This window comes from Anomalospiza imberbis, chromosome 6 (genome assembly GCF_031753505.1).
Source record: "Anomalospiza imberbis isolate Cuckoo-Finch-1a 21T00152 chromosome 6, ASM3175350v1, whole genome shotgun sequence".
Taxonomy (NCBI): Eukaryota; Metazoa; Chordata; class Aves; order Passeriformes; family Viduidae; genus Anomalospiza; species Anomalospiza imberbis.
The window spans coordinates 23,440,639-23,463,567 of NC_089686.1; the positions used below are offsets into that span (position 1 = coordinate 23,440,639).

The 22,929-nt window shown below is 51.9% G+C and overlaps 1 protein-coding gene across 1 annotated transcript; it reads left to right on the forward strand.

Annotated features, from left to right (window-relative positions):
- The first annotated feature begins 1,060 nt into the window (after positions 1–1,060).
- Positions 1,061–17,271, forward strand: SYNDIG1L (synapse differentiation inducing 1 like). The gene is made up of 4 exons (XM_068192832.1): positions 1,061–1,225; positions 12,165–12,623; positions 13,847–13,984; positions 15,530–17,271. Exons 2-4 carry the CDS (start codon positions 12,195–12,197, stop codon positions 15,686–15,688), a joined length of 726 nt encoding a protein of 241 aa, XP_068048933.1. The 5' UTR covers positions 1,061–1,225; positions 12,165–12,194; the 3' UTR covers positions 15,689–17,271.
- The last annotated feature ends 5,658 nt before the right edge of the window (positions 17,272–22,929 follow it).

Below are 22,929 nucleotides of genomic sequence, written 5' to 3' on the forward strand. Positions count from 1 at the left end.
CAGCTCCTGGAAGAAGCTGGGAGGTGTTAGAGACAAGCCCGGACCTTCAGAAAGTCACGTTGTTCTGAGAAGACACAGCGTAGTCCCAAGGGAGCCTCACTGTGGGCTGCAGAGGGTGACAGCTGGGCAGTACTGCTGGTGGGCACGGGCGGCCGTGGGTCGCACCTGGTCAGCTGTCACGGACTGCTCCTGGCAAAGCAGCACCGAGGATGGCCGAAGGCAGGCGGCTCTCTGCCGCTCAAGCAGGTCGCTGTGGCTAGACCGGGCTCCAGCCGCGGGTGTATCTGCCAACAGTCCTCTCGGTGCTGGGTGGTCCTGAGGTGGGGAAAACTATTAGGAGAACATCTAGGGAGTTTAGGAACTGCAGGGCATCGGTACAGGGTTCAGGGAGCTGCCGAAACGTGAGGAAGCATTACGAGCTCCACGGGACATTTGAGGGGGTGGGGGGGAAACGGGCTCAAGAAGAATGGGCTGTTGGGGCTGTGGTCTTGACTCTTGCCGTGCTGGTGCAAACCCGGGTTACCTCCACTAATTGGAGTGATGCCCAGATGTGTGTGGGGCAAATCAGCCTGCCACCCTGATTCTTAACGGAGCAGGGCAGAAAAATACTTGACTGAGCCAGCAAACGAGCTGGCTGTCCCTGGGGTGCAGCCCCCAGGCCGGGCTGCCTGCCCCCTCAGCACCGGCTCGGGCAGCGAAAAATCTCTTTTACCCTTTTCCTTTAAACTCTGCTCACTGGCACTGGGTCTTTCTCCTGCTGGAGGAGTGGGAAGGGCTGTGCCCTGGGAAATGCAGCGATCCGAAGAGAAAGGAGAGAGTTTGTGCCGTGTTATCGGAAGCAGCAGGAGAAGCAGTCACGTCGGGAGCAGCGGCGCGGCTCCCCTCAGCCAGCCCTCGAGCCGCTGATCGCACCAGCGGGCGAGCGCGGCTCTGCGGCCGCGGAGGTGAAGCGCGCTCCGGCCGCAGCCGGAGCGCTGCGCCGCTCCCCGCCGGCACCGCGCCGTGTCTCTGCGCTGCCGCACGCCGGCACCGGCCGGGGCTCCGCCGCTCCCGCCGCTCCCCGCGGCCGCGGCCGGGCCCGCCGCAGGGCCGCCGGGCGCCCACCCGGCCACAGGCCGCGGCGGGGCCGCCGAGCCGCTGCCGGCCGCCGTCATGCCAGCCGCCGCCTCTCCACTCCTGCCGCCGGTGCTCCAACTTGGCGGGTGAGCCCTTCCCCGACACGCAGGTAAGGACCCGCGTACGGCTCTCGGGTGGGGGCACCCCCGCTGGCACCCGGGCGGGTCGGCATTCCCGGGGGGTCCGGGAGCTCGTCCCCAGCGTCCCCAGGCTGCTCCAGTGGGATGGCAGCACGTCCCCAGGGAAAGGCAGCCTCGCGCCGAGCTCGAGTTGGCGCCAGAGGGGTCAGAAAATACGTTGGGGAATGTAAAAATGAAAGGCTACAACCTGGAGAAACCAGGACAAATTATCTCGTCAGAGGCTCTGGCGTGGCCAAAATGTAAGGATTTCAACCAAAGTTTTGGAGGCCAGATATGTCGGAGCAATTGCAATGACACCTTGGACCCAGCCTGCCTTCAGGACTCCCTCCCCGGGTGGCACTCAGCCGCCGGCTGAAGTTTGGGGGTGGTTTTCTTCTTCTGAGAAGCCTCAGCAGCCGGCGGGAGCCACGCCACTGCCGGCCATCCGCGGGATGCAGCTGGGCAGGGGAGCAGTCCGGGGACCTCGGTACATACAGCTGTTGAGGGTGCCGTGACTTGTGCCAACGACACGACTTCCCTGAGCAGCACCATCTCCCCGTAGCCCTGAGGATGACCTCCCATTTTGTGTCTGGGGGAAAAAGCCACTCGTTCAGGAGTTTCAATGGGAAACACTTTCCTTCTCTACCCAGTGCCTGTTTAGAATTCCTTCTCCAAAGCTGCTGCGGGTTTCACAAAAGCCATGCTGCTCTCCCAAATCCATTTTACTGGACTGCTTCCTTTGCTTCTAAAAAAGATAAATTCCCATTTCATTTAGCTTGGATCTGCCTCCAGTAAAAACCTTTTTCCCAGGAGGAAGGTAGCGCTATATAAATACCTGGGGAAACCAGAGAAGTGGGGTCTGAGCCTGCCTGCCATGTGCAAGGGAAAAAATAGCTTTGGTCTCTGAGGGATAGTTGCTGGTTACTTTGTAAATTGTCATGAGAAGAAATTACCCAAGCCAAAATGCAGTGACTGCATTTCTCTGGGAAAAGTTTCTCGTGTCATAAAAACAGCTGGCAGAGCTAAAGCTTTGGGGAGCTGAATCCACTTTACTTTGTCTCCCTGAGCCACCGTCAGAGGCAGATAATAAACACCATTATTAAAGAATGAGTAATTTGCTGCGGCTTAGCACAGTGAATTTGTAGAGCAGATCCCTGCTTTAGCATGGTACCCAACTCCTTCCTGCCCTCAGCCCAGCCTGCAGACATCACCACCACTTGCAGAGAAGTGACCAAGTACTCAGAAAAAAATTTGCTCTTAAAATCTCCCTCTACCACCTACAAGCTCCCAGAAGGAAGCCCCAAAAGGGTCAATCCTGTCGGGCCCAGGAGCTTATGGCAGAGCAGTCTGTGGGTCCCTGGCATGGGCATGGGCACTTCAGGCCATTTTGTTTTTTCTGCCCCCCTCACAGCCCCTCTGCTGTGTTGGGACATACTCACATCTTCCCAGGACCATCTTTGACTTCACTAGGTAGTCCAAAGCTCTGCCCTTTCTGCTCCCCTTTTTCTGCCTAGTTTCTAAAGTTCTGGACCTGAGCCTGTGACTGGCAGGTACCACTTGCAGGAGCTGCAACTGCATTGCTGCTTTCAGGGTGGTAATTTCAGGCAACATCTTCAGACAGAATTTCTCTATTTGTAGAGTTGGAGATGGGCAAATGATTGGCTTTTCTGAGTGAAGGACCAAGGCACAGCATTAGAAAGGAAAAAAAAAATTGTTACAGGTTTCCTCCAAATTGTCTTTCTGTGGCAGTTTCTCTGTCAAGTGAAAAATGCAGCAAATCAAACACTTTGCTCAGCCTGGAAGGGAAGGCTCCAATGATCCCCAGTGTTTCTTGGGTGCATCACTTAAACCAGCTTCCTTTGTCCCCAAGCTGTGTGTCTGGAAGCTCAACAGCTGGTGTGAAAAATTGGCCTAAGGCATATCAGAGATTCAATGCCATGTGTTTCCATACTATATGGAAGAAAATTTAGCACTATCCTCTGCATCATCCTGGAGTCTGATACTGTGGTAGACAAGGGTTGTGGGATGGCTGGGGGCAGCTGCTGTCTTTCCTCTCATTATATTCCTGACAATAGAATAAACCAGTGTGAACTGCCCCTCCTCAAACTCAGAGGGCACATCTCCACTTGAGTATTTTTTGGCAATATGGAATTCTGGAATATGGAAGTGACTGTCAGCATCTGGTTTGGATTGCACTTTTTGACCCTAGTAATAATTTTAACACCTTGAAGTTTGTCTGGGCCTGCAGATGCTTGCCAGATGGGGAGACAGCAATCCACTTATTTGCTGGACCAGGAAGTCATCTTACTGCTGATAATTGGAAACTTAGGGTTTGGAAAAGTAAGATAGAAAGGTGTCATCTCCACAACTTAAGTTCATTTTTAAAGAGAGGGCAGATCATTGGCAGATGAATTAAACATCTGAACTACAGAGGAGTCTTGTGAATCCCCAGGAGCATCAGTAAGCAAGGTGGAAATAGCCGAGCTGAAGGCAGGGAGACATGGATAAAATAAACAGGGCAGTAGGGAAAGGAGGGTGCTGCATTCGCTAGCCTTCAGGGTGCCAATGAATCATTTGAGTACGGATATGTTCTAAACATAGACAAATGAGCAGTCCTTAACAGACTCTTTACATTGCCAGCTTCAGTTGATAAGAGGGGGATTTTCAGGGAGATGTGAGGATGGAGTTAGGTGCTGTGGCTAAGCCACTCTATCAGCAAACCACAGCTGTGAAGGGGAGGACATCTTTCTGTGCCCCCAACAACTGCTGCTACCTCGAGTGCTATGTCCCTGTCCCAATTTTGGTCTCAGATGGTGCAAATCTCTCACCTGGAAGAAAGCCAGGTCCCATCTGCCTGACCCCTTCTGTGCAAGATGTTGAAGGAAGATCATCCCTGGGATGCAGACCTGCACGTGGTCCCAGGCTGGGCTGCAGGGCAAAGGGGAACATGGCTGGTCCTGGAGGGGAGCATGAGGCACAGGTCTGCTCCGGCACGGGGTATTGATGCTCTCAGAGTGGTCTCTGGGGAGGATGGGGTGCAGGGTCCCATAGTAAAAACAGCCATGAATGGCCTGTGGGACCTCATGAGCAGAAGAGCCTTGAAGCAGAGATGATGGGACTGGAGAAAAGGGTATGGGTAAAACTGCCTACTGGAAGAAGTGTGGCGGCTACCTGCAACAGAGAAGAGCGTGGAACCATTTAGGATAACCATTGTGTTCAGTTCAATACTGGGTATAAATACTGATGGAGAAAACCTGATGTGAAATTGAGGACTGTAGTCATTAGCAGAGGAAAATCAGCCATGAGCAAAATTACAATCTGCCAGCAAGAGCTTCTGTGCATCTTCCAGCAGCAGAGAGAATGTCTTGATAGTAAACACATCTTGAAGGACCTCTGTGAGCAGTCCAGCGGGATACTTGTCCCTTTGGGCACTCTGAGCAAGGAGCCTGATCTCGGGCGAGGGGTTGGGCTGCCTTTGTGCTGGAAGCATTGGAGCCCAGGTGTCAGTGAGTTTGGCTCTTAGTGGCTCTGCGTACATGGATTTTTCTAAGTAGGTTTTTACATTGAGAGCAGAATGCCAACGCCCCTCTCTTCAGAGAGCAGTCTTAGTGTAATTCCTTAGGGTGGTCCTAAGCTGAGGAAGAGAAGGTTGAAGCCCAGACCCAGTCTGAGCTCATGTTTCTCCAGGACAGTGACTTAGATGCTGTAGCAAGCAGGGGAATTAGACTCCTCTGACCCTCAACTTTTATTTTTTGGCTCAGATGAGAAGTGAGAGCCCAACAGCTTCCAAAACTGTCTCACTGGCTAATGCCTCAAAGGGCTGGAGATGCTGACAGTCCCAGTAGCGACCACATCTGGGAGTCATTGCCCTGACCTCCAGTACCTCCCAGCAACCCTGCTGGGTGCCCATACAGGAAAGTGAAGAAGCCTCTGGTGAGTGCAGTCCATCAGTTTTGTTTGGTGTCGTGTGCCACTTTACAGCCCCTTACAGGGGCTTCTTGTTGAAGGTGCTGCAGGGCTACTGTTTGTTTGGGTGCAAATCCATCAGGAGTGCTCTGAGGCTGAGAGGACTGTCCCATTGTGGCTGCTGGAACCTTCAGAACTTGCCCATCCCTGATCCTATCCTGGTCCACTTCCCTGGCCCAGTCAGGTCACCCACTCTGCTCTGCCTCAGCTGGGCACCCCATGGCCACTCTGCTGCCCTCCAGCTCCGGGCCAGCCGCAGGAGCAGCCCCCTGACACTGCCCGCTCTCCTCCCTGGTCCCATGTACACAGGACAACCTGCAGAAATTTCCGACAGCCACCTTATTTACTTGTTTGCGTCTCCAGCTTAAAGAAGGGCATGCCGAGAGAGTCCAAGCCTGCTAATTATACACCTAGCCACCCACACCACCATGTGCTTTATTTCCATCACCATCCATGCTTCGATGAGCCCTTCCCGTACCTCTCGCGCCTGAGGGGCACGGCGAGGTGCATCCCGGCAAGCTTGGTGAGCTCAGACCCCGGGCCGGTGCCGTGCTCACACTAGACGAGCCAACGCCAACCATGAGGCGTTGGGGCGCCGCAGCGTGCCCAGCGATTTGGTCATACAGGCACCGGACCCAGGCTTTGCCCGCAGGCGCCGTCCCGGCCCCGCGACGCTGAGGGTCGGGAGCGGCTGGGCCCCGCGGCCGGGGCGGTGCGGGCTGTGCGGGGCTGTGCGGGGCTGTGCGGGGCTGTGCGGGCTGTGCGGGGCTGTGCGGGCGGCGCGGAGCTGTGCGGAGCTGTGCGGGGCTGTGCGGGCGGTGGAGGGCTGTGCGGGCGGCGCGGAGCTGTGCGGGCTGTGCGGGCTGTGCGGGGCTGTGCGGGCGGCGCGGAGCTGTGCGGAGCTATGCGGGCGGTGCGGATGATGCGGGCGGTGCGGATGGTGCGGGGCTGTGCGGAGCTGTGCGGGGGATGCGGGACTGTGCGGGACTGTTCGGGCTGTGCGGAGGGTGCGGGGCTGTGCGGGGGTGCGCGGCTGTGCGGGGCTGTGCGGGCGGTGCGGTGGGCGCTGCGCGGCGCGCCGGGGACACCTGGTGGCCGCCTGGCGAGCGCCGGACGCGGCCGAGGCGGGGGACACGGCAGCCACGACCACTCTGCAGGCGCCGCACAGCCTGTGTGCAGGCACTCCCGGTGTGAAGCTGAGAGTTATGGGGATACCTACTTGGAGGCGATGGAGTTTCCACTGCTCCCCTGTTCATGTGGGCACGGTCAGTGTATCCAGATAGCTGGCACCGGAGCTGGGGACCGGGAGGGGTGGGAGCCCAGCCCTGGAGAGCCCCTGGAATGGCTTCTCCAAAACCAGCCTGGCTCTTACCTGCCAGCCCCAGGGATGGATTTGCTGCTCCCTACCATTAGGAGCAACACCCTAGTTCTGAGCATAGCTGTGTCAGAACACTGCTGCAGAGAAACATTTTTATCAGAGACAATAAAGACCCGATTTCCACCTGGAAATTGCCCATCTTGACTTGTGATCCTTGAAAAGCGGCCCATCACATCCCATTTCTCAGAGCAATTTAGTCTCTGTTGGAGCCAGCAGCCCTTTGGTACTGGCTTTCCACCTGTCAGGAGATCAGAACAAACATTTTATTAACTCCTTTCCAGCTCTGTCAAACCAGCTTCATCAAAGGTGTGAATCAGATTCTCTACATCACAAATGCTTAGGCTATCCTGCTTCTAATCCAAGTCCGGACTTTGTGTCACCTTCTTCCTTCCCTCCTGGTACTCACCAATTCTTTCCCCTCCAGCAGCTTCATAGTCCTTTTCTTCTCTTTGTTGGTGGCCAGGGTCCAGCTCTGTCTGACTCAGATGTCACTTTGTTTCCCCTGCCCCATGCTTCTTGCCCACCATTTGCCTTCCCACTGCTGTCCCTACTGCGCTCTTTTGTTTTTCTGGGTACCATCTCTACCAGCCCCATTGGGGCCATCATGTCTCACCACCCTTCCCTCCTGCCCCACACTGAGATCTGCCTCCCCCACATCACCCCTCTGACCTTTCCAGCCCCCAGGCCACCTCACCTGATGCTCGTGCCACAGCAACCTTTCCCAGGACTGGTGAAGGCTTTATTACACCCTGGGGATGAACAGCCCCTCAATCAACATGCTTGTGCTGTGCCCAAGCCAGAAGCAGTGGTGTCGGATGAGCATCCATGGGAGTGCTTCAGTGTTGGCTGGAGTCAAACTGCTTTCTGCAGTCATGTCTGTGGGGCTGATGAAAGCACTTCCTTCTCCCCTTGAGCTGTGGTTCACCCCGGCAGGGCTGAGACATGCCAGGGATCCATGCTGCTGCACGGGCTCCTATGGCTGAGAGAGGGCTTGGTCCATGAGCTCTCACAGCCCTTCCTTCACCCCCCCTTTCCGAAATGACAGCTGCTCAGGCAGTGCTGTGCCTTTGCTTCTCAGCAGCTTTTGTGAGATGGTTTTCTCTTTGTCAGAATCACAAGCTTGGACGCCCTGAGGCAGAGGTACTGTGTCCTGACTGGACCTGGGCCTCTGTTTAGAAGGTCCAAAGCACATCCTGAGAGCTTCTAGGAAGGTCTGGGCTCAGGGACAAGTGCTCAACAAATCTCCTATGCTTTCCTCTTCCATCAGGAGTGGGTCTGCATCTGTCCTGGTGCTATGGCAGCTGTAACTGGCCATGGTGCTGCTTAACATCAGCTGGATCGGGAACAAGCATTCACACTGTCCCCTGCCCTCAGACCAGCCAGGGGATGGCAGTGCAATAGGACACCAGTACCTGAGGGCACTGACCTCCCCTGGTGCTGTCCTGAAGGGGAAAGCCTTCAGCCAGGGTGGGCTAACCTTCTCACTCTGGAGTCTGGGGACATGCACCACAGCCACAACCTGCTAATGAGCCCGGGAAGCAAGGCAGAGTGTTTGCTTGACAGGGCAATTAAATGATGATTGATTCCTGGAACAGCTACTTAATTCATCATTAGCTGGCTTATCATAGCTGGCATCTGTGCCAAGGGTCCCTCTGAGAACTGCCTCAGGGGATGTGGTGTGGAGGTGAGATCTGTGAAATACAAAGCTAAATTTGCTACCTCTTTGTTTTCATGCCTTATTTTGGCTCATTTTACCCAGTACTCGCCTTAAGAGGCTGAGAGTACACAACACAGCTGTGCATTTCCCACTCTGCTGGGGACTGCTGCAGCCAGGCTGGGGATTGTGGGGGCCCGCTCAGCCAGCTGGTTACAGGAGCAGCCGTGCACAGGGGGAGGCAGTTCGGTAGGGAGCCAGCAGCTGTCAGGCAGCAGTAGAGCTGCAGCAATGGTTCAGCTCAACTAGGACACCGCAGTCTGCCTCCTCCCAGGTGTGCCCATTTTGTGTGTGTATGCTTGTACATGTGCCTCCTCCCTGTGCACCCTGCAGCACGTCTCTGTGTGTGCACAGACATGTGTCCTGCCATGCACCTAGCAGCATCTCACCACTGTTACCTGCTGCCAGTACTGCCCAGACTAGCACCATGGGGGTGATGGATATGCACACTGTCCAATCTTGCTGATAATAAAGACAGAGAATGGCCACTCTTTGATAATTTTGTCTTTTACTGCTTTCTTGCTTTCATTTTCTGACTACATTCCTCTTTCCCCAAGCTTGGTTATTAACAGGCTTTCTTTATCATCAGGCTTATTTTATTACTAGGCTTCCCTTTTTAAGTCCCTGTGTGGCTAAATTCCCTGTAGGATTCAGATAACCCAAATGGGGTTTGGGAACAACTGCAGGGCTGGTCTGACTCTCCCCTTCCCTGCACATGTGCATGCAGGGCTGGTCCTGACCCTCTCTGCCATTTCCTCTCTAATGTCATCTCTAGAGGCTTGGTGGCCCTTGTCTACACCAGCAAACCCAGATCATTCGGTACACGGCCTCTATGTGATGTGCCAATCTTGGTGACTGAGGAGTGGGAAGCATCTCTAACTCCTCTGGTACTGGAACTCTCTCACATCTTCACCATTACTGGAGAGGAAGGTTTCAGCCTGGCTGCTTTCAAGCAGGGCTGAGCACACTGTTGCAAGTGTGTTGTGACACTGGCCCTATGTCCCCTCCCCACTGCTGACAAATGCCAGGACTGGGCACAAAGGATGCAGTTGGTGGCTCCTTTGCTTATTTATCAGAAGCACTGTGAGATTTTCTTTTGTACTTTTCCCCTTGTCCCTGCAGTCTCCCAGGGAGAGCATGAGCCCCAACTTCCAAGAGTGGAAGGCAGCAAGGAAAAGAGACTTTAATACAGGCAAATATTTTTTAATTTCAGAGGGTACAGGACTAGCACAGGCTAAATCCTTCTAGCTGTAGCCCTGCCCTGTCCATGCTTTGTGCAGCAGCTCCAAGATCCTGGCTCTGCTCTAAGGACAGCTCCAGGACAATCTGAGGGACCAGAAAGGTTTGAGCTCACCCCATTTCCCTGGGATGAAGCCTCAGCCCTGCCCAGCCCACATTCACAGACTTCCTCATACTTCAGGAGTTTTTTCCTGTGATTTCTTTTGATACCCGCACTGATACTTTCCCAAGGTATGTTAACCCTAGGATGTTTGCTGCCTGCAAGCCCTCGCTGCCTCTTCCCCACAGCCCAGGTCAGTGAGACATCTCCCACTAGCCCTTCTAGCATCCTATAAGACTCAACAGAGTCAATGTCCAGCAGCAGTCCAGCTGCATAGATGCAGTCTTCCCACACTCGTTCCCTGGCACCTCCCAAACTGCCTTTTAGGTTTCCAATTCCTCCCAGCTCCTTTCCCTTCTTTCCCCCTCCCACTCTCTGTTTCCCAGTGCTTGCTGCTGTGAATATATGGCTTTTCTGTGCAGCTCTGTTCCTTATCCAACCTGTTGCTGAGGACCCAAAGTGAAAAGCACAGTAACTTCCACACAGGCAGCACCTGCTGCCCAGTGGCCAGCAGCCTGCCCAAGGTCTGTCTGCTGGTGTTTCTCAACACATTTGGAACTGACAGCCTTCAAAAGTTCTCAGCAAGATCTCATTCCTTCCTACCCTAGTTTGCTGCCAGAACCATTTCTTGAAATAAGGCATGGATGCTGAACTAAAACTGTCAATTTTCTCTCGCTAGTGCTGGGCTCCTGCTTTTGCTGCTGCTCTCAAATGACACTTGGTGACTGGTATCTCCTTACAGTTTTGTTAGAAAATAGGTTATTTTATTAGAAATCTAATTTGCATGTTAAGGTAAGCAAAGAAGAGGATTGTGGTTTCCTTGTCTGAAAGTTGGGATGTAGCTTTGAGCTTCTCTGTGTCTGTGCAGAAAATAAAACTGTCTTTGCTATAAATATGCAACTCCCTTAAATATTTTGAAAATACTTAATGACCATCTGCTGCACAAGCCACTACCAGCTTTATAAGTAAGGTGGGAGACTGTGGAAGGCAGGGAATGGTTTTAGGAAGGGAGAAGTGAAGGGCATTCACCAAAATGCACAGTGTTTTAGCAGCACAAGAGGGCTTTTGAAGAGTTCCGTTTCCTGAGCAGATTTCCAAAATGTGATGGCTTTGCCCAAACAAAGCCAATGGACAGGTCCATTTAAAACCATGCACGGCTCTCCATCTGCATGATGTTGTAGAGTTTGGCCAAGGAAACAGGACCACTTGAGTTTTTCAGTTTCTAAAGTCTTCAGTTTCTCTATTTATATTTCCCTCTTGAGATTTAAAGCCAAGATGATGTGCTGTCTATCAGAAAACCTCAGGGATTCTTACAGCAGGAGGAAGTGTGACCCTGCTGCACAGCATCCTGCAGAGGAGTCAGTGACCCAGGTCTCTAAGGAGAACAAGAACATTTGAGGTTGCAAGGCAATAAGGTGTCATGGTCTGGGAGCTGGGAAAATGCTAAAGAGACTGTAAAACCTGGGGCTTAGGTAGTGAAGAGGGCAAAATAATTGTTTCTCTCTCCTGAGAATGCTCATGTTTCACTGTACTTTTTCTTTGTTCCAAGGTGGGTTGGGAAGCCAAAATAGTAAATGCTCCTCTGAAGGAAAAGAGTGGAAATATTTCATCTGAAAAATTTTCATGGGAAAAAAAAATGAGAGCAGTACAAGCCTTCAGCACTCTGAAATGGAGGAAGGGAGAGGAAGGTGAATTTCCCTGAGGAAGAAACCCATGTTGACATTTGTAACTGAGGATCTCCTTTGGACTCAGCATTTTCTGAAGCTGGTGGCCCAGAGCCAAGGCTGTCTGGCTGCTGCTGTACCCAGGGGTGGAGCTGGTTTAAACAGCACTTTGATGTGATGGATCATTTACTTAAAATGTCATCATTTCTAAGTGGACCAAACCCCGTGGAGTCTCCCCTTTAATCTCCACATCTCTCAGTTCCTCCTCACAGCTGGCTGAGCATCCAACACTCCCACCCCAGCCTAAACACCACCTCCATGTCCTCACAGCAGCCCCCTGGCTTCCCTTGGTGGCTCACTGCACTTGCCTCAGCCCCAGTTCAGGCTTGGATGAGTCCTAGAGAACTTCATGTGCACCTCAAAGCCAGTTAAGTGTATGTGAAATGTCCAGTGGGAAATAATTCATCATGCAACCCCTCTACTTTGGGAAGTCAGGAAGGCTCCTTGAATGATTGTCAGTCTCTTATCTACTTCTGTGCTGTCAGTCTTTGTCACAGCACACATTATGAACCAGCAGAAAAGACGCAGTAGGTCCTTTCCTGTCAGGCTGCACATGGCCAAGATGCATTATAGATACAGCAAGTCCTCATGTTAATCCAGCCTGAATCAGATAACCTTATTGCAGGGTTGCATCCTTATCTTGCTACCACCTGGGGAGATAGCATTCAGAGGTGGGGAGGGGTCTTGTTTTCTCCAGTATTGCCAATTTTTTCTGTTCCCACTAGCCTCTTGACATTGCCTGTGCTTTTCTGCTCCCTTGCCTTGCTGAAATAACAGCCTACTCCCTCCCACCCCTCTGCTCCTGCAGGATCTCCCCACCACCACCGCTGCCGGCAGCATGGAAAGCGTGCGTGAGCTCCAAAACCCGCTGTTGGCCAAATCCAATGGCCACCTTCGCAGCAGCTATTCTTACCACCAGCATCACAGCCAGGACTACCCCAGTCATCGCTGCCAAGGGAAACTGTATTCCTACATATTCCAAAACACTGGTGGTGCCAGGACTCACCAGCTGCTGGATGCCAGTTCCCTGCAGCTGGCTGTTGAAGCTTTGTACGGCCCCAGTTTCATCCTTGTGAAGGATGAGACTGCTCTCAAAGCTAAGGACAGCAAGATGGAAAGCTGTGAGACCACTTTTACAGAAAGCAAAGAGTCTTCATCTGAAGCTCCTGAAGGGCAAGAGGCACAAGGGTCCTGCCTGGTAGAGAGTGACATCCGTATCCAAACTGTTTCCTATGAGGTGGAGGAAGAGGAGCTCCAGGAGTATGAGGTGAGCTTGGACAGGTAGGACAGCACTAAACTACTGTGGTCATTCTTTCTGGACATTGGCTCAAATTCTTGATAATTTATTCTCCCTTCTTTACCCAGAGCTCCCCCCCCCGAATCCTACCATCTCCAGCCTCCCTGTGCACCCAGTATTTCTTCTTCCTCCTTAGCACTTCTGCTACTTTTTCCTCACTGCTGACCTCAGAATGGAGGTCAGCTTCCCTAAGAGAAGCCTGGCTGCCTGCTGCTGGGAGCAAAAGGGAGCTGGGTCTCTGCGAGACCCTTGGGAAATGGGAATGCTTTGAGAAGGGCAACCTGCCACTGCTGTGGCACTCGAGCTAAAGAGAAACAGCAATTCCTGCATAACAGCAAAATTCACATGCGTGATGGCAGCATCTGAGAGAAAGCTTTATATGTATATAAAGACAGGATGAATCCTGCACGAGGAAGAATGAGAGCTGACAAAGCAGCCTCGTTGCTGTGCTGTGCCCCACTATGGCTTGAACAGTTGTGCCACAGCTGGGAAACATCATCCAGGATCTTGAGAGGTGGGAGAGGGTCCCAGAGCTCACTGGAGCTGATGCCTGATGACCCAGCACAGCTCTGCTTCTTTTGGTGTTGGTGATGTAGCCTGTTCAGATGGCAGCAGGGATGTCCCCACCTCTGCATCCTTTCCCCACCAAGACACATCACTTGCAGGGTGGTCTGAGGCTGGCCCAGTAGTGCCCAAAGGCAAGAGGGCTCACCACAGCCACTGAGCAGTGACTCACTAAGGGGACAGGGCATGCTGCCCCTGCAACGGAGGCTTCAATTCAAATGCTTTCCCTCACTTCCTAAATTAGTTTAGCAAGATATTGATCTCCTAGACTCTAATGGGGATAAGTCACTCTGTTTAAGTTTGGTTAAGCTGACAAACAGTCAGTTCTGCCAAAGCTGAAGATATTTCAGTTTAAGACTCTCTCTAATGCAGGGAAATCCCAGACCCCCAGCATTTGCTCTGGCAGGGAACCAAGAATCCAATTTGCTGAGCTATGTTGTTCCTCATCAAACCATACTAAAGAGTCTAAAATATTTTTGAAATTTACTCCTTAAATTTGCCAGTGGGAACTGTATGAGAACATGTGACGGGACCAGGAGAGAGTGGGAGCTGGGAGGTGAGGCGCTGAGATGCAGCCTGCAGAGCGGCACGGGGAGGTGGGCATGTGCTGAATCCATCTGGTTTTGCAGAGCGACTCCTCCAGCGACAGCGAAAGCGAGGATCATTTCCTGATGCTTCCCCCCCGGGACCACTTGGGCTTGGCTCTTTTCTCCATGCTGTGTTGCTTCTGGCCCCTGGGGATTGCTGCCTTCTACTTCTCCCAAGGGGTAAGGAATCCCTTTGCTTGCCTGCATGTGTCAAGTGCCACAGCAGAGGTCCTGAAAGCCTCAGCAGCCCATGGAGGTGACCAACACCTTTCTGAATATAAGGCTCATCTCTGTGCCATGGCCATAACTCTGAGGGTTGAGACAAAGGGTGCTCCTGGATGTCTCCACAATTGTTGGGGGGTTGGAACCCCTCCAGTTCTGGTGTGGATTACTGGAGGTCAGGCTTTTCCTTTGGGTTTTCTGGCTGTTATTTAGGGAACTGGGGCTCCTCTTAGCCCATTGCCCGGCTTCTCACCCTCCAGCCAGGTTCAGGAAAATGGCATTTTCCCACCTGTCCTCCCATTCTCCAGTAATGTGAAGGTTCTACACCATGACCCAAACTGAGGCAGCTCATGCCACAGGAGCCAGGCTGCTCTGGAGGCTGGATGCAAAGGGGAGCTTGGTCTCCATATCACACTACAGCTCCTCTCTTGCACTTGTTTCTGATGCACATTGGAGCTCAGAGGAGCTGCTGCATTCCTGAGGGCTTGGCCTGGAGCCTGGGCTCACTTACATCACTGTTGACCCAAAATAATTCATGCAGAGCCAGAGGAGTTACTCCACATTTGCATAGATGCTGCTGTAACAAGAATAGATGAAGGGAGGCATTAAGAAGTTAAATCAAGAGGATAGGAACAGAGGTGGAAAAGTATATTAGATGAGTTCCTGGCACAGAATTGGTGAGAGGCAGGGGAAGCATTAATTTATTAGGACCCCAAGAAGCAGTTGATTTCACATTTTTCCACGTAGTGCAAGATAGCACAGTGCACTCTCCATGTGGTGATATAGGTGGGGCAATTTATATCTAGCTCCATTTTCTATAACTACCCCCTTTGTTCACCCACTGAGGCCAGGACCATATCTTTGTTTGGTGTCTTTGCACATTGAGTGCACTGATGCCCACCTGGCAACTTGAACTCAAGTAGTAGGTAATAAGAGATATTGGAATATACCCTGAACACTCAGAGAAGCTTGAAGTTGCCATCCTTTTCCAGAGAGATGAGGATCTGTCTCTACTGCTGGTTTCATCAGCCCTTCAACAGCAAATAGGCTTCAGCTGAAAACCCCATGCAGCAATCAGGTGGCAGCACAGCTGGACCAACAGCCCATGCCATCAAGAGTCAGCTCCCTGAGCCTAGGCAGTTCTCGTTACATCTCTGTACAGGATGCACTGATATCTGGTCAGTACCACAGCCATCACCCCATGCACTGAGGTCTTAAAAGAGTCCAGCCACCCACTCACAGCTCTGGCTGTGTGCCCAGATGGGTGCTTTCAGACAAGTAGCTGAAGCCCATGTTTCCCTTGGAGGCAAAATCCACAGGGAAATGTGTGCAGGTGGCACTGCTGTTCTGAGCCCTCCCAGACTGACAGACACCTTGCTGTCTGTTCCCAGCCCCCATGGGATGCAGTGGCCAGAAGCACTGACTCAGTCATGAAACAACTGCATGCTGGTTAAAGGCCAGGTTGGTACAGCTGTGAGCAACAAGCATTTCTTCTCCTTCCAGACCAGCAAGGCTGTCTCCAAAGGAGATTTTCATCTGGCCAGTTCAGCTTCCCGCCGAGCTCTCTTCCTTGCCGCGCTCTCCATAACCATTGGCACGGGAGTGTACATCGGGGTGGTGGTAGCACTGATTGCTTATCTCTCGAAAGGGGGCCACGTGTAGCTGCCACCTGCATGTCACTGCCATCCCTGGCCGCTGACCCTTCTGGGACTGAGCTTTCCTGCGGAGCACAGAGCACCAGTGCCTGTGAGGGCTGCTTGCACAGCAGGGCCCCAGCATGGATGTCCTGTGCAGGTTTCTTCCTCTTTCAGACAAACAGTAGACCCCTGTTCTCCCTGAGACTGTGACATGTGACCATCTAACAACAGGGAATTGAGCACCAGCCTGGCTGCTGGGAAAAGGAGGAGCACATTTGCCTGGTAGAAGATGTGCAGGAGAGAAGCCACACGCTGCTGCTGGGCTGGTGCAACAACCCCAGTCTGGGGCTACAGCTTCCCTTCTCAGCCCCACAGCTGGGAGATCCATCACTTGCCCAGGCTTGGCCCATGAAGGGTACACACAGGGAGAAGAGGGAATGTGGTGCCAGGGAATGACTGCTGCTGCTTCTGGGAGGCCAGAGTCCTGGTGGGGTCTCCAGATTTCTGTGATGGGGACAACATTCTCACTTCAGTGCCATGGGGTGGCCTGACCCCTCAGCTGCAGTGAAGTAGGAGGACAGAGCATGGACAAGACCAACAAGCATGCTCTCTGCATCCCTCTGCAGACAGACCCCCGATCCACAGGAGAACATCCCAGTTGCTGGTCTATCCCAAATCATAAACATAGGAGGAAGACAGGCTGGTGGTTGCACACCATCTCTCCCATTGTTGGCGCAAGCTGGTAGAGACAGCAAGCTTTTCTCTGTGCTAATAGTGACTGCCATGATGATCCCAAGTCAGAGCCCTCATAAGGTTGCCATCCCAGAGTGCTGGGCACTCAAAAGATTTGTAATGGAGATCTCTACCTAAGAAGTGTCCTGGGAGGGGTGCTGGTCTTGAAGGATTCCACTCCTTGTGCTAGGTCAGGGCCCTGCACACGAAGAGGGACAGAAAGAAAAGGCTGTCAAAACCTGCAGAATCTGGGGTGGGAGTGCTGTTTGTGAGGGGACGAGATCCAGAGAAGGAAGAGACGTGGAAGGAGCCTGAGACACAGGGTGACCTCAACACACTCCTTCCCGTGCCTTGGAGAGAGGTATCCCCATTCATCCAAAAGCCTCTGGTAACAAGGAAATACCAAGCAGCCCCCCTCATACTTTTGCTTATTTGTATATTTTCAGCAATACATTAAATGCTTGAGAAGTGGGTATAAAGGCAATGGTTGCCCCAAAGGGCTGGCGTAAAGAAGCCCTGCCTCAGCCCCCACTCTCCAGCATCCACCTTTAACCATCCCTCCTTTCTCTGGCTCTCCTGTTGCCTCTTTTCCCCATGTGTAGGAGACTGCAGGCAGACTCTGGGCATCCCTCACCCCCTCCCCAGAGTTTCTGGACAGGCTGCAGCCAGCTTTGCAAGAGATGCAGCATGTTCCTCCAGCTGGGTGCCATGCAAATGTACATTTCATCCTAAAGAAGCATGTTAATGTCTGCGATTGCCATTGTACTTGAGCCATAAAAGAGAGAAGCGCATCAGAGACATGTACAGAAGCTGGTCTGAAAGTTACCATTATGTTTTTTAACATGGAAGAACTAATAAAAAAAGCAGCAGAAAAGACTCTGTTTATAATAATGTGGAGCTGGCTATCAAAGAGGCGAGCTTCACAAGAGTGCTGCACTCACTTAAACCTGGAGGTGTTTATCCTGTTCCTGAAGGAAGTTATAATCTAGCTGGTGTCTGGGTATCTTGGAGAGAGGTGTATTTCAGTGTAGATCACATTGGGAAATACCACCGAGAGCAGTATGATTGTGTAGGCTTTTTTTTTTTCCTCTGTGTAGTTGGACAAGAATTAGGGAGACAGACTGGACCATCTGTGTGTAGTAGAAGCATAAAATCTGCTTGAAGAGGGGCAGAAAAATACAAACATCAGGAGGAAGTAAGCAGATGGCTTCTGATGGCTTCTGATGGTGGACAGAGAGGCAGAATTTGCAGGGAAGGGCTGGCATGTCCAGAAGAGATGAGGTGGCCTTAGAGAAGAGTAATAAGGGGCAGACTCACCTGGCACCCATGTGATGGTTTTCATTTCCCTCTCCTGCATGTGCTCAGCCTTCCTGGATGCCCATCCCTCCAAATAACCAAGCAAGAGTATTATTTCAGGAGAGGAGATGTCTGTGGGTGCATCTGCCGCAGGGGTGACCAGCCCCACCATCCCCAGCTCAGTGCTGTCCCAGCTAAAGCCCTCCTCATCCCTCCCCTTCAAGTACCCCAGAATCAGCAGGGGTGGAGGGGTCCCTGCTGATTCTGGTTGAGACGAAATTATTTGGGCTGCCAGACCAGAATCTACAATAAGATACAGCTTTTGCTTCTGAATTTGTAATTCTTCCAGCTGGTTCCCTCCAGGGGCTTCCAAGGGTGGGGGGGTCCAGCAGTCTTCAGCCCACTTCCCGTGGGCATTCCGTCCTTCTGAACCCCAAACTGCTTCTTTGTCTTTTTTTAATTGGAGATGCATGGGGAAGGAGCGGGCTAAAGGGCCAACAGAATTAGAGTCTTTTCCGCTAATAGCCTGAATCTCTGATGAACTTGTCAAAGCAGGGGAGAAGGGGCTGTGCCAGAGCATCCCTAAGGGGGGCATTATGCAAATGCAGAAATTAGTTGGAAACAGCCTGAAGGGAAACATGTGGAAATTTAAATCCAAGGAAGAGCATGATCACTGCTGAATAACTTATTACAGACTCACAGCGCCTGCTGTAGCTGCCTAAGGAGAAGGGAAGGAAGCAAAAAGGCAACAAGACACAGCAGTCAGGGAAGGTTCAAGCTCCAGAAATTTGATCGAGCTTAAAAAAAAAAATTAAATTAAACTACCAGTGGGTGTGGCAGAAGTGACTCTTCACCCCCTTCCTCCTGTCCTCCCAGAGAAGGGGTCCCTCTCCCAGCCAGGACCCTCAGCTCAGCAGCAGAGCTCTGTAATGGTCCAGATCCCATAGGGGATACTCAGAAATTTGTGGGGAGGGAGGAATAGCTTCAAGTTCTGGCCTGGCAACATGTCTAGCCCAGAAAGGAGAAGGAATGGAGGGAAGCCTGGCAGGTCACTGCTGTGGGAGATGATGCGGAGGGCAGAAAGTGCAAAGATAATCTTTGTGTAGAGGGGCAGTGACAAAGTGAGATCTCTGGTGGCTGATGAGGTAGACTTTGGGGTCTCTGAGATGGGGGTGGAGGAGGGTTGGTAAAACGGTGATGTCCTGTAACCACAACCTGCTGTCCTTCTCTGCATCCCAGAGCTTTCTAAAAAATAACCACAAGTGGTACTAAAGAGTTCCATGACATAGTAGAACAACTCCTTCTTCTTCATTCATGACAGGGACATCTGTTTGTAACCAAGTTCCCCACCAGATGGCTGCAGGTGCCTGTCCCTGTGAACACGGGTACTGTCTGGCACCCTCAGCACAAGCACCTCAGCACAGATCTTTCAACTCCCGGGCCTCAGCAACCCGCTACCATCACCCTCCTTCCTACTGCTCTCCAAATGCCCATGCCCTGGCTCAGTTGCCCCACCAGTACTACCAGCCTTCATCCTAAGCCAGTGACACCGAGCAACAGACATGGACAGTCACCAGAAAGCCCATTCCCTGCTCCCTTCCCCAAATCTGTGCACAAACACCCCTCTCTTGTTTCACACACTCTGTGGCCTTTGGGTTGCCAAAGTGCCATGACCAGGTGTCCCAGATGGCCTCCTTGCTGTGAGGACAAGAACTTGGGGACCAAGCCAGGCCCACTACCTGGACTGGTTGAACATCCCCTCCATCCCTCCCCTGCCTTGGAGATGCTCCTTGCTCAGCCAGGAGCTCAGAGCAGCACTGTCTGAGGTGTATTGGGATTTGGTTTCTTTTCACAGCAGTGGAAAATACGTTTTCTTCCAGCTTGAACTCCTTTTGTAACCTCCACAGCATCAAGGTGAGCACTTCCTGCGGGCCTTTCTCTTCAGAAGCAGCTGAGGACAGGGTGGATGAAGCCTGTGCCAAGGGCAGGGGTGGCCTTTGAATCCTACCTCCTTCTGGGATGCAGCCAGGAAGAAAGCTGCTGAGGAAAGGAGCACCAGCACCTCAGCACAGATCTGAGCGATCAATACATCTGAGCTGTCGCCTGCTCTGCTGCCACTGCTCACCCCTCGGCAAGTGCTGTGGTGTGCCAAAAGAGCCTCACTGGCTACAAATAGTAGCTGGGAAGTACTGATGGGGGATGCTGGGATGGGGCCATGCTGGATCTCACTGCTCTTCCCACAGGGATGAGGTGAGAAGATGGTGAAGGGGAAAAAAACTGGTGTGTTTTGTGGGGGATTCAGAACCCCTGTGGGACACTGTCCCCAGCCAATGGGATACACTACAACACTGGTCTCCCACACACCCCCAGCCCACCTGCCCCTCCTTGGGGTCAGCCCTAAGGTGGGTGATGTGGAAACTATCAGAGCAGGATATGGGGTATCCTTCCTGCTGCACTCCCAGCACCCTCACTCCCTGGGAGAACAAAGCCTCTTGCAGAGGCAAAGCCACTATCTGCTCTTCTCACCAGAACCCATCAGTGGGGTGGGATTGCAACCATGCTGGTAGAGTGGAAATGCCTTTATTTCACTCCCATCTCTCATCTGGAGGATGGTGAGAAAAGAGACACAGGGAAATAAAAGCAGAGTGGGTCCCTGGGCTCACTTAATAGCATAGTGACTGTTTCCCCTTCACAGTAATCCAGTAAGGAAATAGCTAACTATCTGAGACAGGGCAAATTTTTATTTCTGTCAAAAAAAATCCCCTTTAAAAATCATGTAGCAGTGCATCTCTTCACCTAGTTTATCTTTTCCTCTTTGCTCCCCAAAAACAGTCTGCTGTGGAGAGAGCATGGGGAGGCACAGCCTGTGGCAATGCCATCTCTCCTGGGGCTGATGGGAGAGGATGTTTTGCAGAGAGAAGCCAATTTAGAGCTATCACTCAGGCAGGCATCAGCTGCTGGGAAATCAGGAGCTTCATTACCTCTGCTCTCACCACACATGCAGGCACCAGCTCACTCTTCCACAGACTCTGGTAGCCACACAGGCCGGAACACACTGCTAGGATCAAGCTGTCCCCATGGGGCAAGAGGACAAGTGCTGTCAAGAGGGGACAGAGCACTAGGTGGGGACACCTTCCTGAGGACAAGGCATATGCTTGTCTCCATGGTCACTGGAGAGTGACAGGGCTTGCTGTGATGTCTCTGGAGAGCTTGGTTAGTGAGGGTGACACAGGAGGGTGTTGGCACCACCCTCCACTGCTCATCTATCCCTTGTGGTGCCAAGGGACTGTAACCAATACAGTCCCCTCTCCACTGTTCCACTCCATGTCCTGGTGGTGTCCAAGCACAGGGACATTTGGGGACCATATCTGCAGGTGTGCTGCTCATCTGAGCTGACCCTGGTTTTGCTCCAGTTGATGTATGGGCTGGATCTCAAAAGCAAGGAAGGCCTTTGCAGACGGACCACAAATGCCCTTTAGTAGGTGTATGTTGAAGATGCAATTTAAATATTCTCATTAATGGTACTTCAGAAGATTAGGAGACTCAAGACTTACAGGTGTCAGAAGCACCCAACTTAGGAGTTCCTAGGCCAGACAGAGTCTGTGTCTCCCCACCCAAAATCAGCAGGCTCTCCCCTGAGCAGAGAACCTGGTGCTGCTCCTCCAGCTATGCCAGAGAGTGGGATGGGGGCAGCAGTGGAAGAGCCTCTCTTCTCCCCCCCACTCTGCCCCACTCCTGCCCATTTCTCCTCAGGAGCTTTTCTGGCTGCAGGGCTGTGCTCAACTTGCTCCCATCTTCTGAAGGTTTCCCAGCAGAAATGCCCCCACTCTGCAATCCATCTACTTTTGGAGACACAATGCTTAACCAGGTTTTAATCCTTTCAGTATTTACTGACTTCATTTCTAAATAAATCTTGTTGCTTAATCAAAATGTCAGGCAGGATCAATCCCCGTTTCTCACAGAAGTCAGAGTGCAGAGTACTGCCTTCTCCTGGCCCAGAGAGCTGAGGGACAGCCCAATGGGCAAGGGGGTCCTTCCAGCCACCCAGGCAGGCTCCCTGCCCAGTTATGGAAGTGCCTTGAAGATATAACTTTATTCTCAAGCACCTGAGTTTGGCAGGAGCGTGTCCATCCTGCCACAGCTCTCCTACCTTTCCCAGCACTACAGTTACCAAAGTGATGGCAAAGGGATGGGGAGATCAGTAAAAGAAGATGCCAGGGGAAGAGAAATGAAATGCAAATATAAGTGCAATATCTTCTGAAATGCCATCCTCAAAATACTATATCAAAGTCTAGGCATAGGCACCAAACTCTTGACAGTATTAGGCTAGAAAAAGGAAAGTTTGCTTCCTAAACTGCTTTCATACCTGAGTACTTTCTCCAAAAGTGCAGTATTTTCCAGATGTTGACTGTGCTAAAATAGCCTTACACATCAGCGTACTTCTTTTCTAGAAGAGGAAAGGCTGTCCAAGAAGGCTAAGACAGGTATTAATGGGCTGTTGATATTTTAGAAGATCAGTTGGGCTGGAGGGCAAAATCCTTGAGCATCTATATGAGGATTGATCTTCCATATTTTCACTAGCAAGCTGGCATAGGAAAGAGTGTCATTTGCTAATGAGACAAATTAGGAGGGTTTTGAAATGCAGAAGAATAGAACTGGGCTACCTTGAAGGCAGGAGTGGTGGAGATGGGATGAAATGCAGGGAAATGCAATGAAGTGTTGCCAGCAGGAATTGCTGCAGCAAGCAGAGAGGTCCTCAGCTGGCAGCAACCAGGGAAATGGCCTGAGCCATTGCTCTAACATGAAAAAGGCAGATCTGATGTTTGGGTAATTGCTTCAGTAAAAAAATATTCATGAAGCCTAATGGCAGGGCAGGGATGGGCCACAGCTGGACTCCAGAAGACATTTTCAGCCACAGCACATGAGATGAATTTTAATTGAAAGGAGGCAGAGCAGGTGGTAGAAGAACAGGGAACAGGAACTGGCAGTGGCTGGCGTAACCTGCTGGGACAGAAGCAGATGGTTCCCCACAAATACCCCTGGGACACAGAAGGAAAAAGATTCTGTTTGAACAACTGAATTGGTTTGGCAGCACTAGTTGCCTGTAGTCTGGACCTATGGAGGGAATTATGCAGGAGACTGATAAAAATAATCTGTTTTTTCCCCTCTTTTTCTTTTCATCATTTTTCCCCTCCCCACACAGATATTCTTGATAATGAATTGCTGCTATGCTCATCA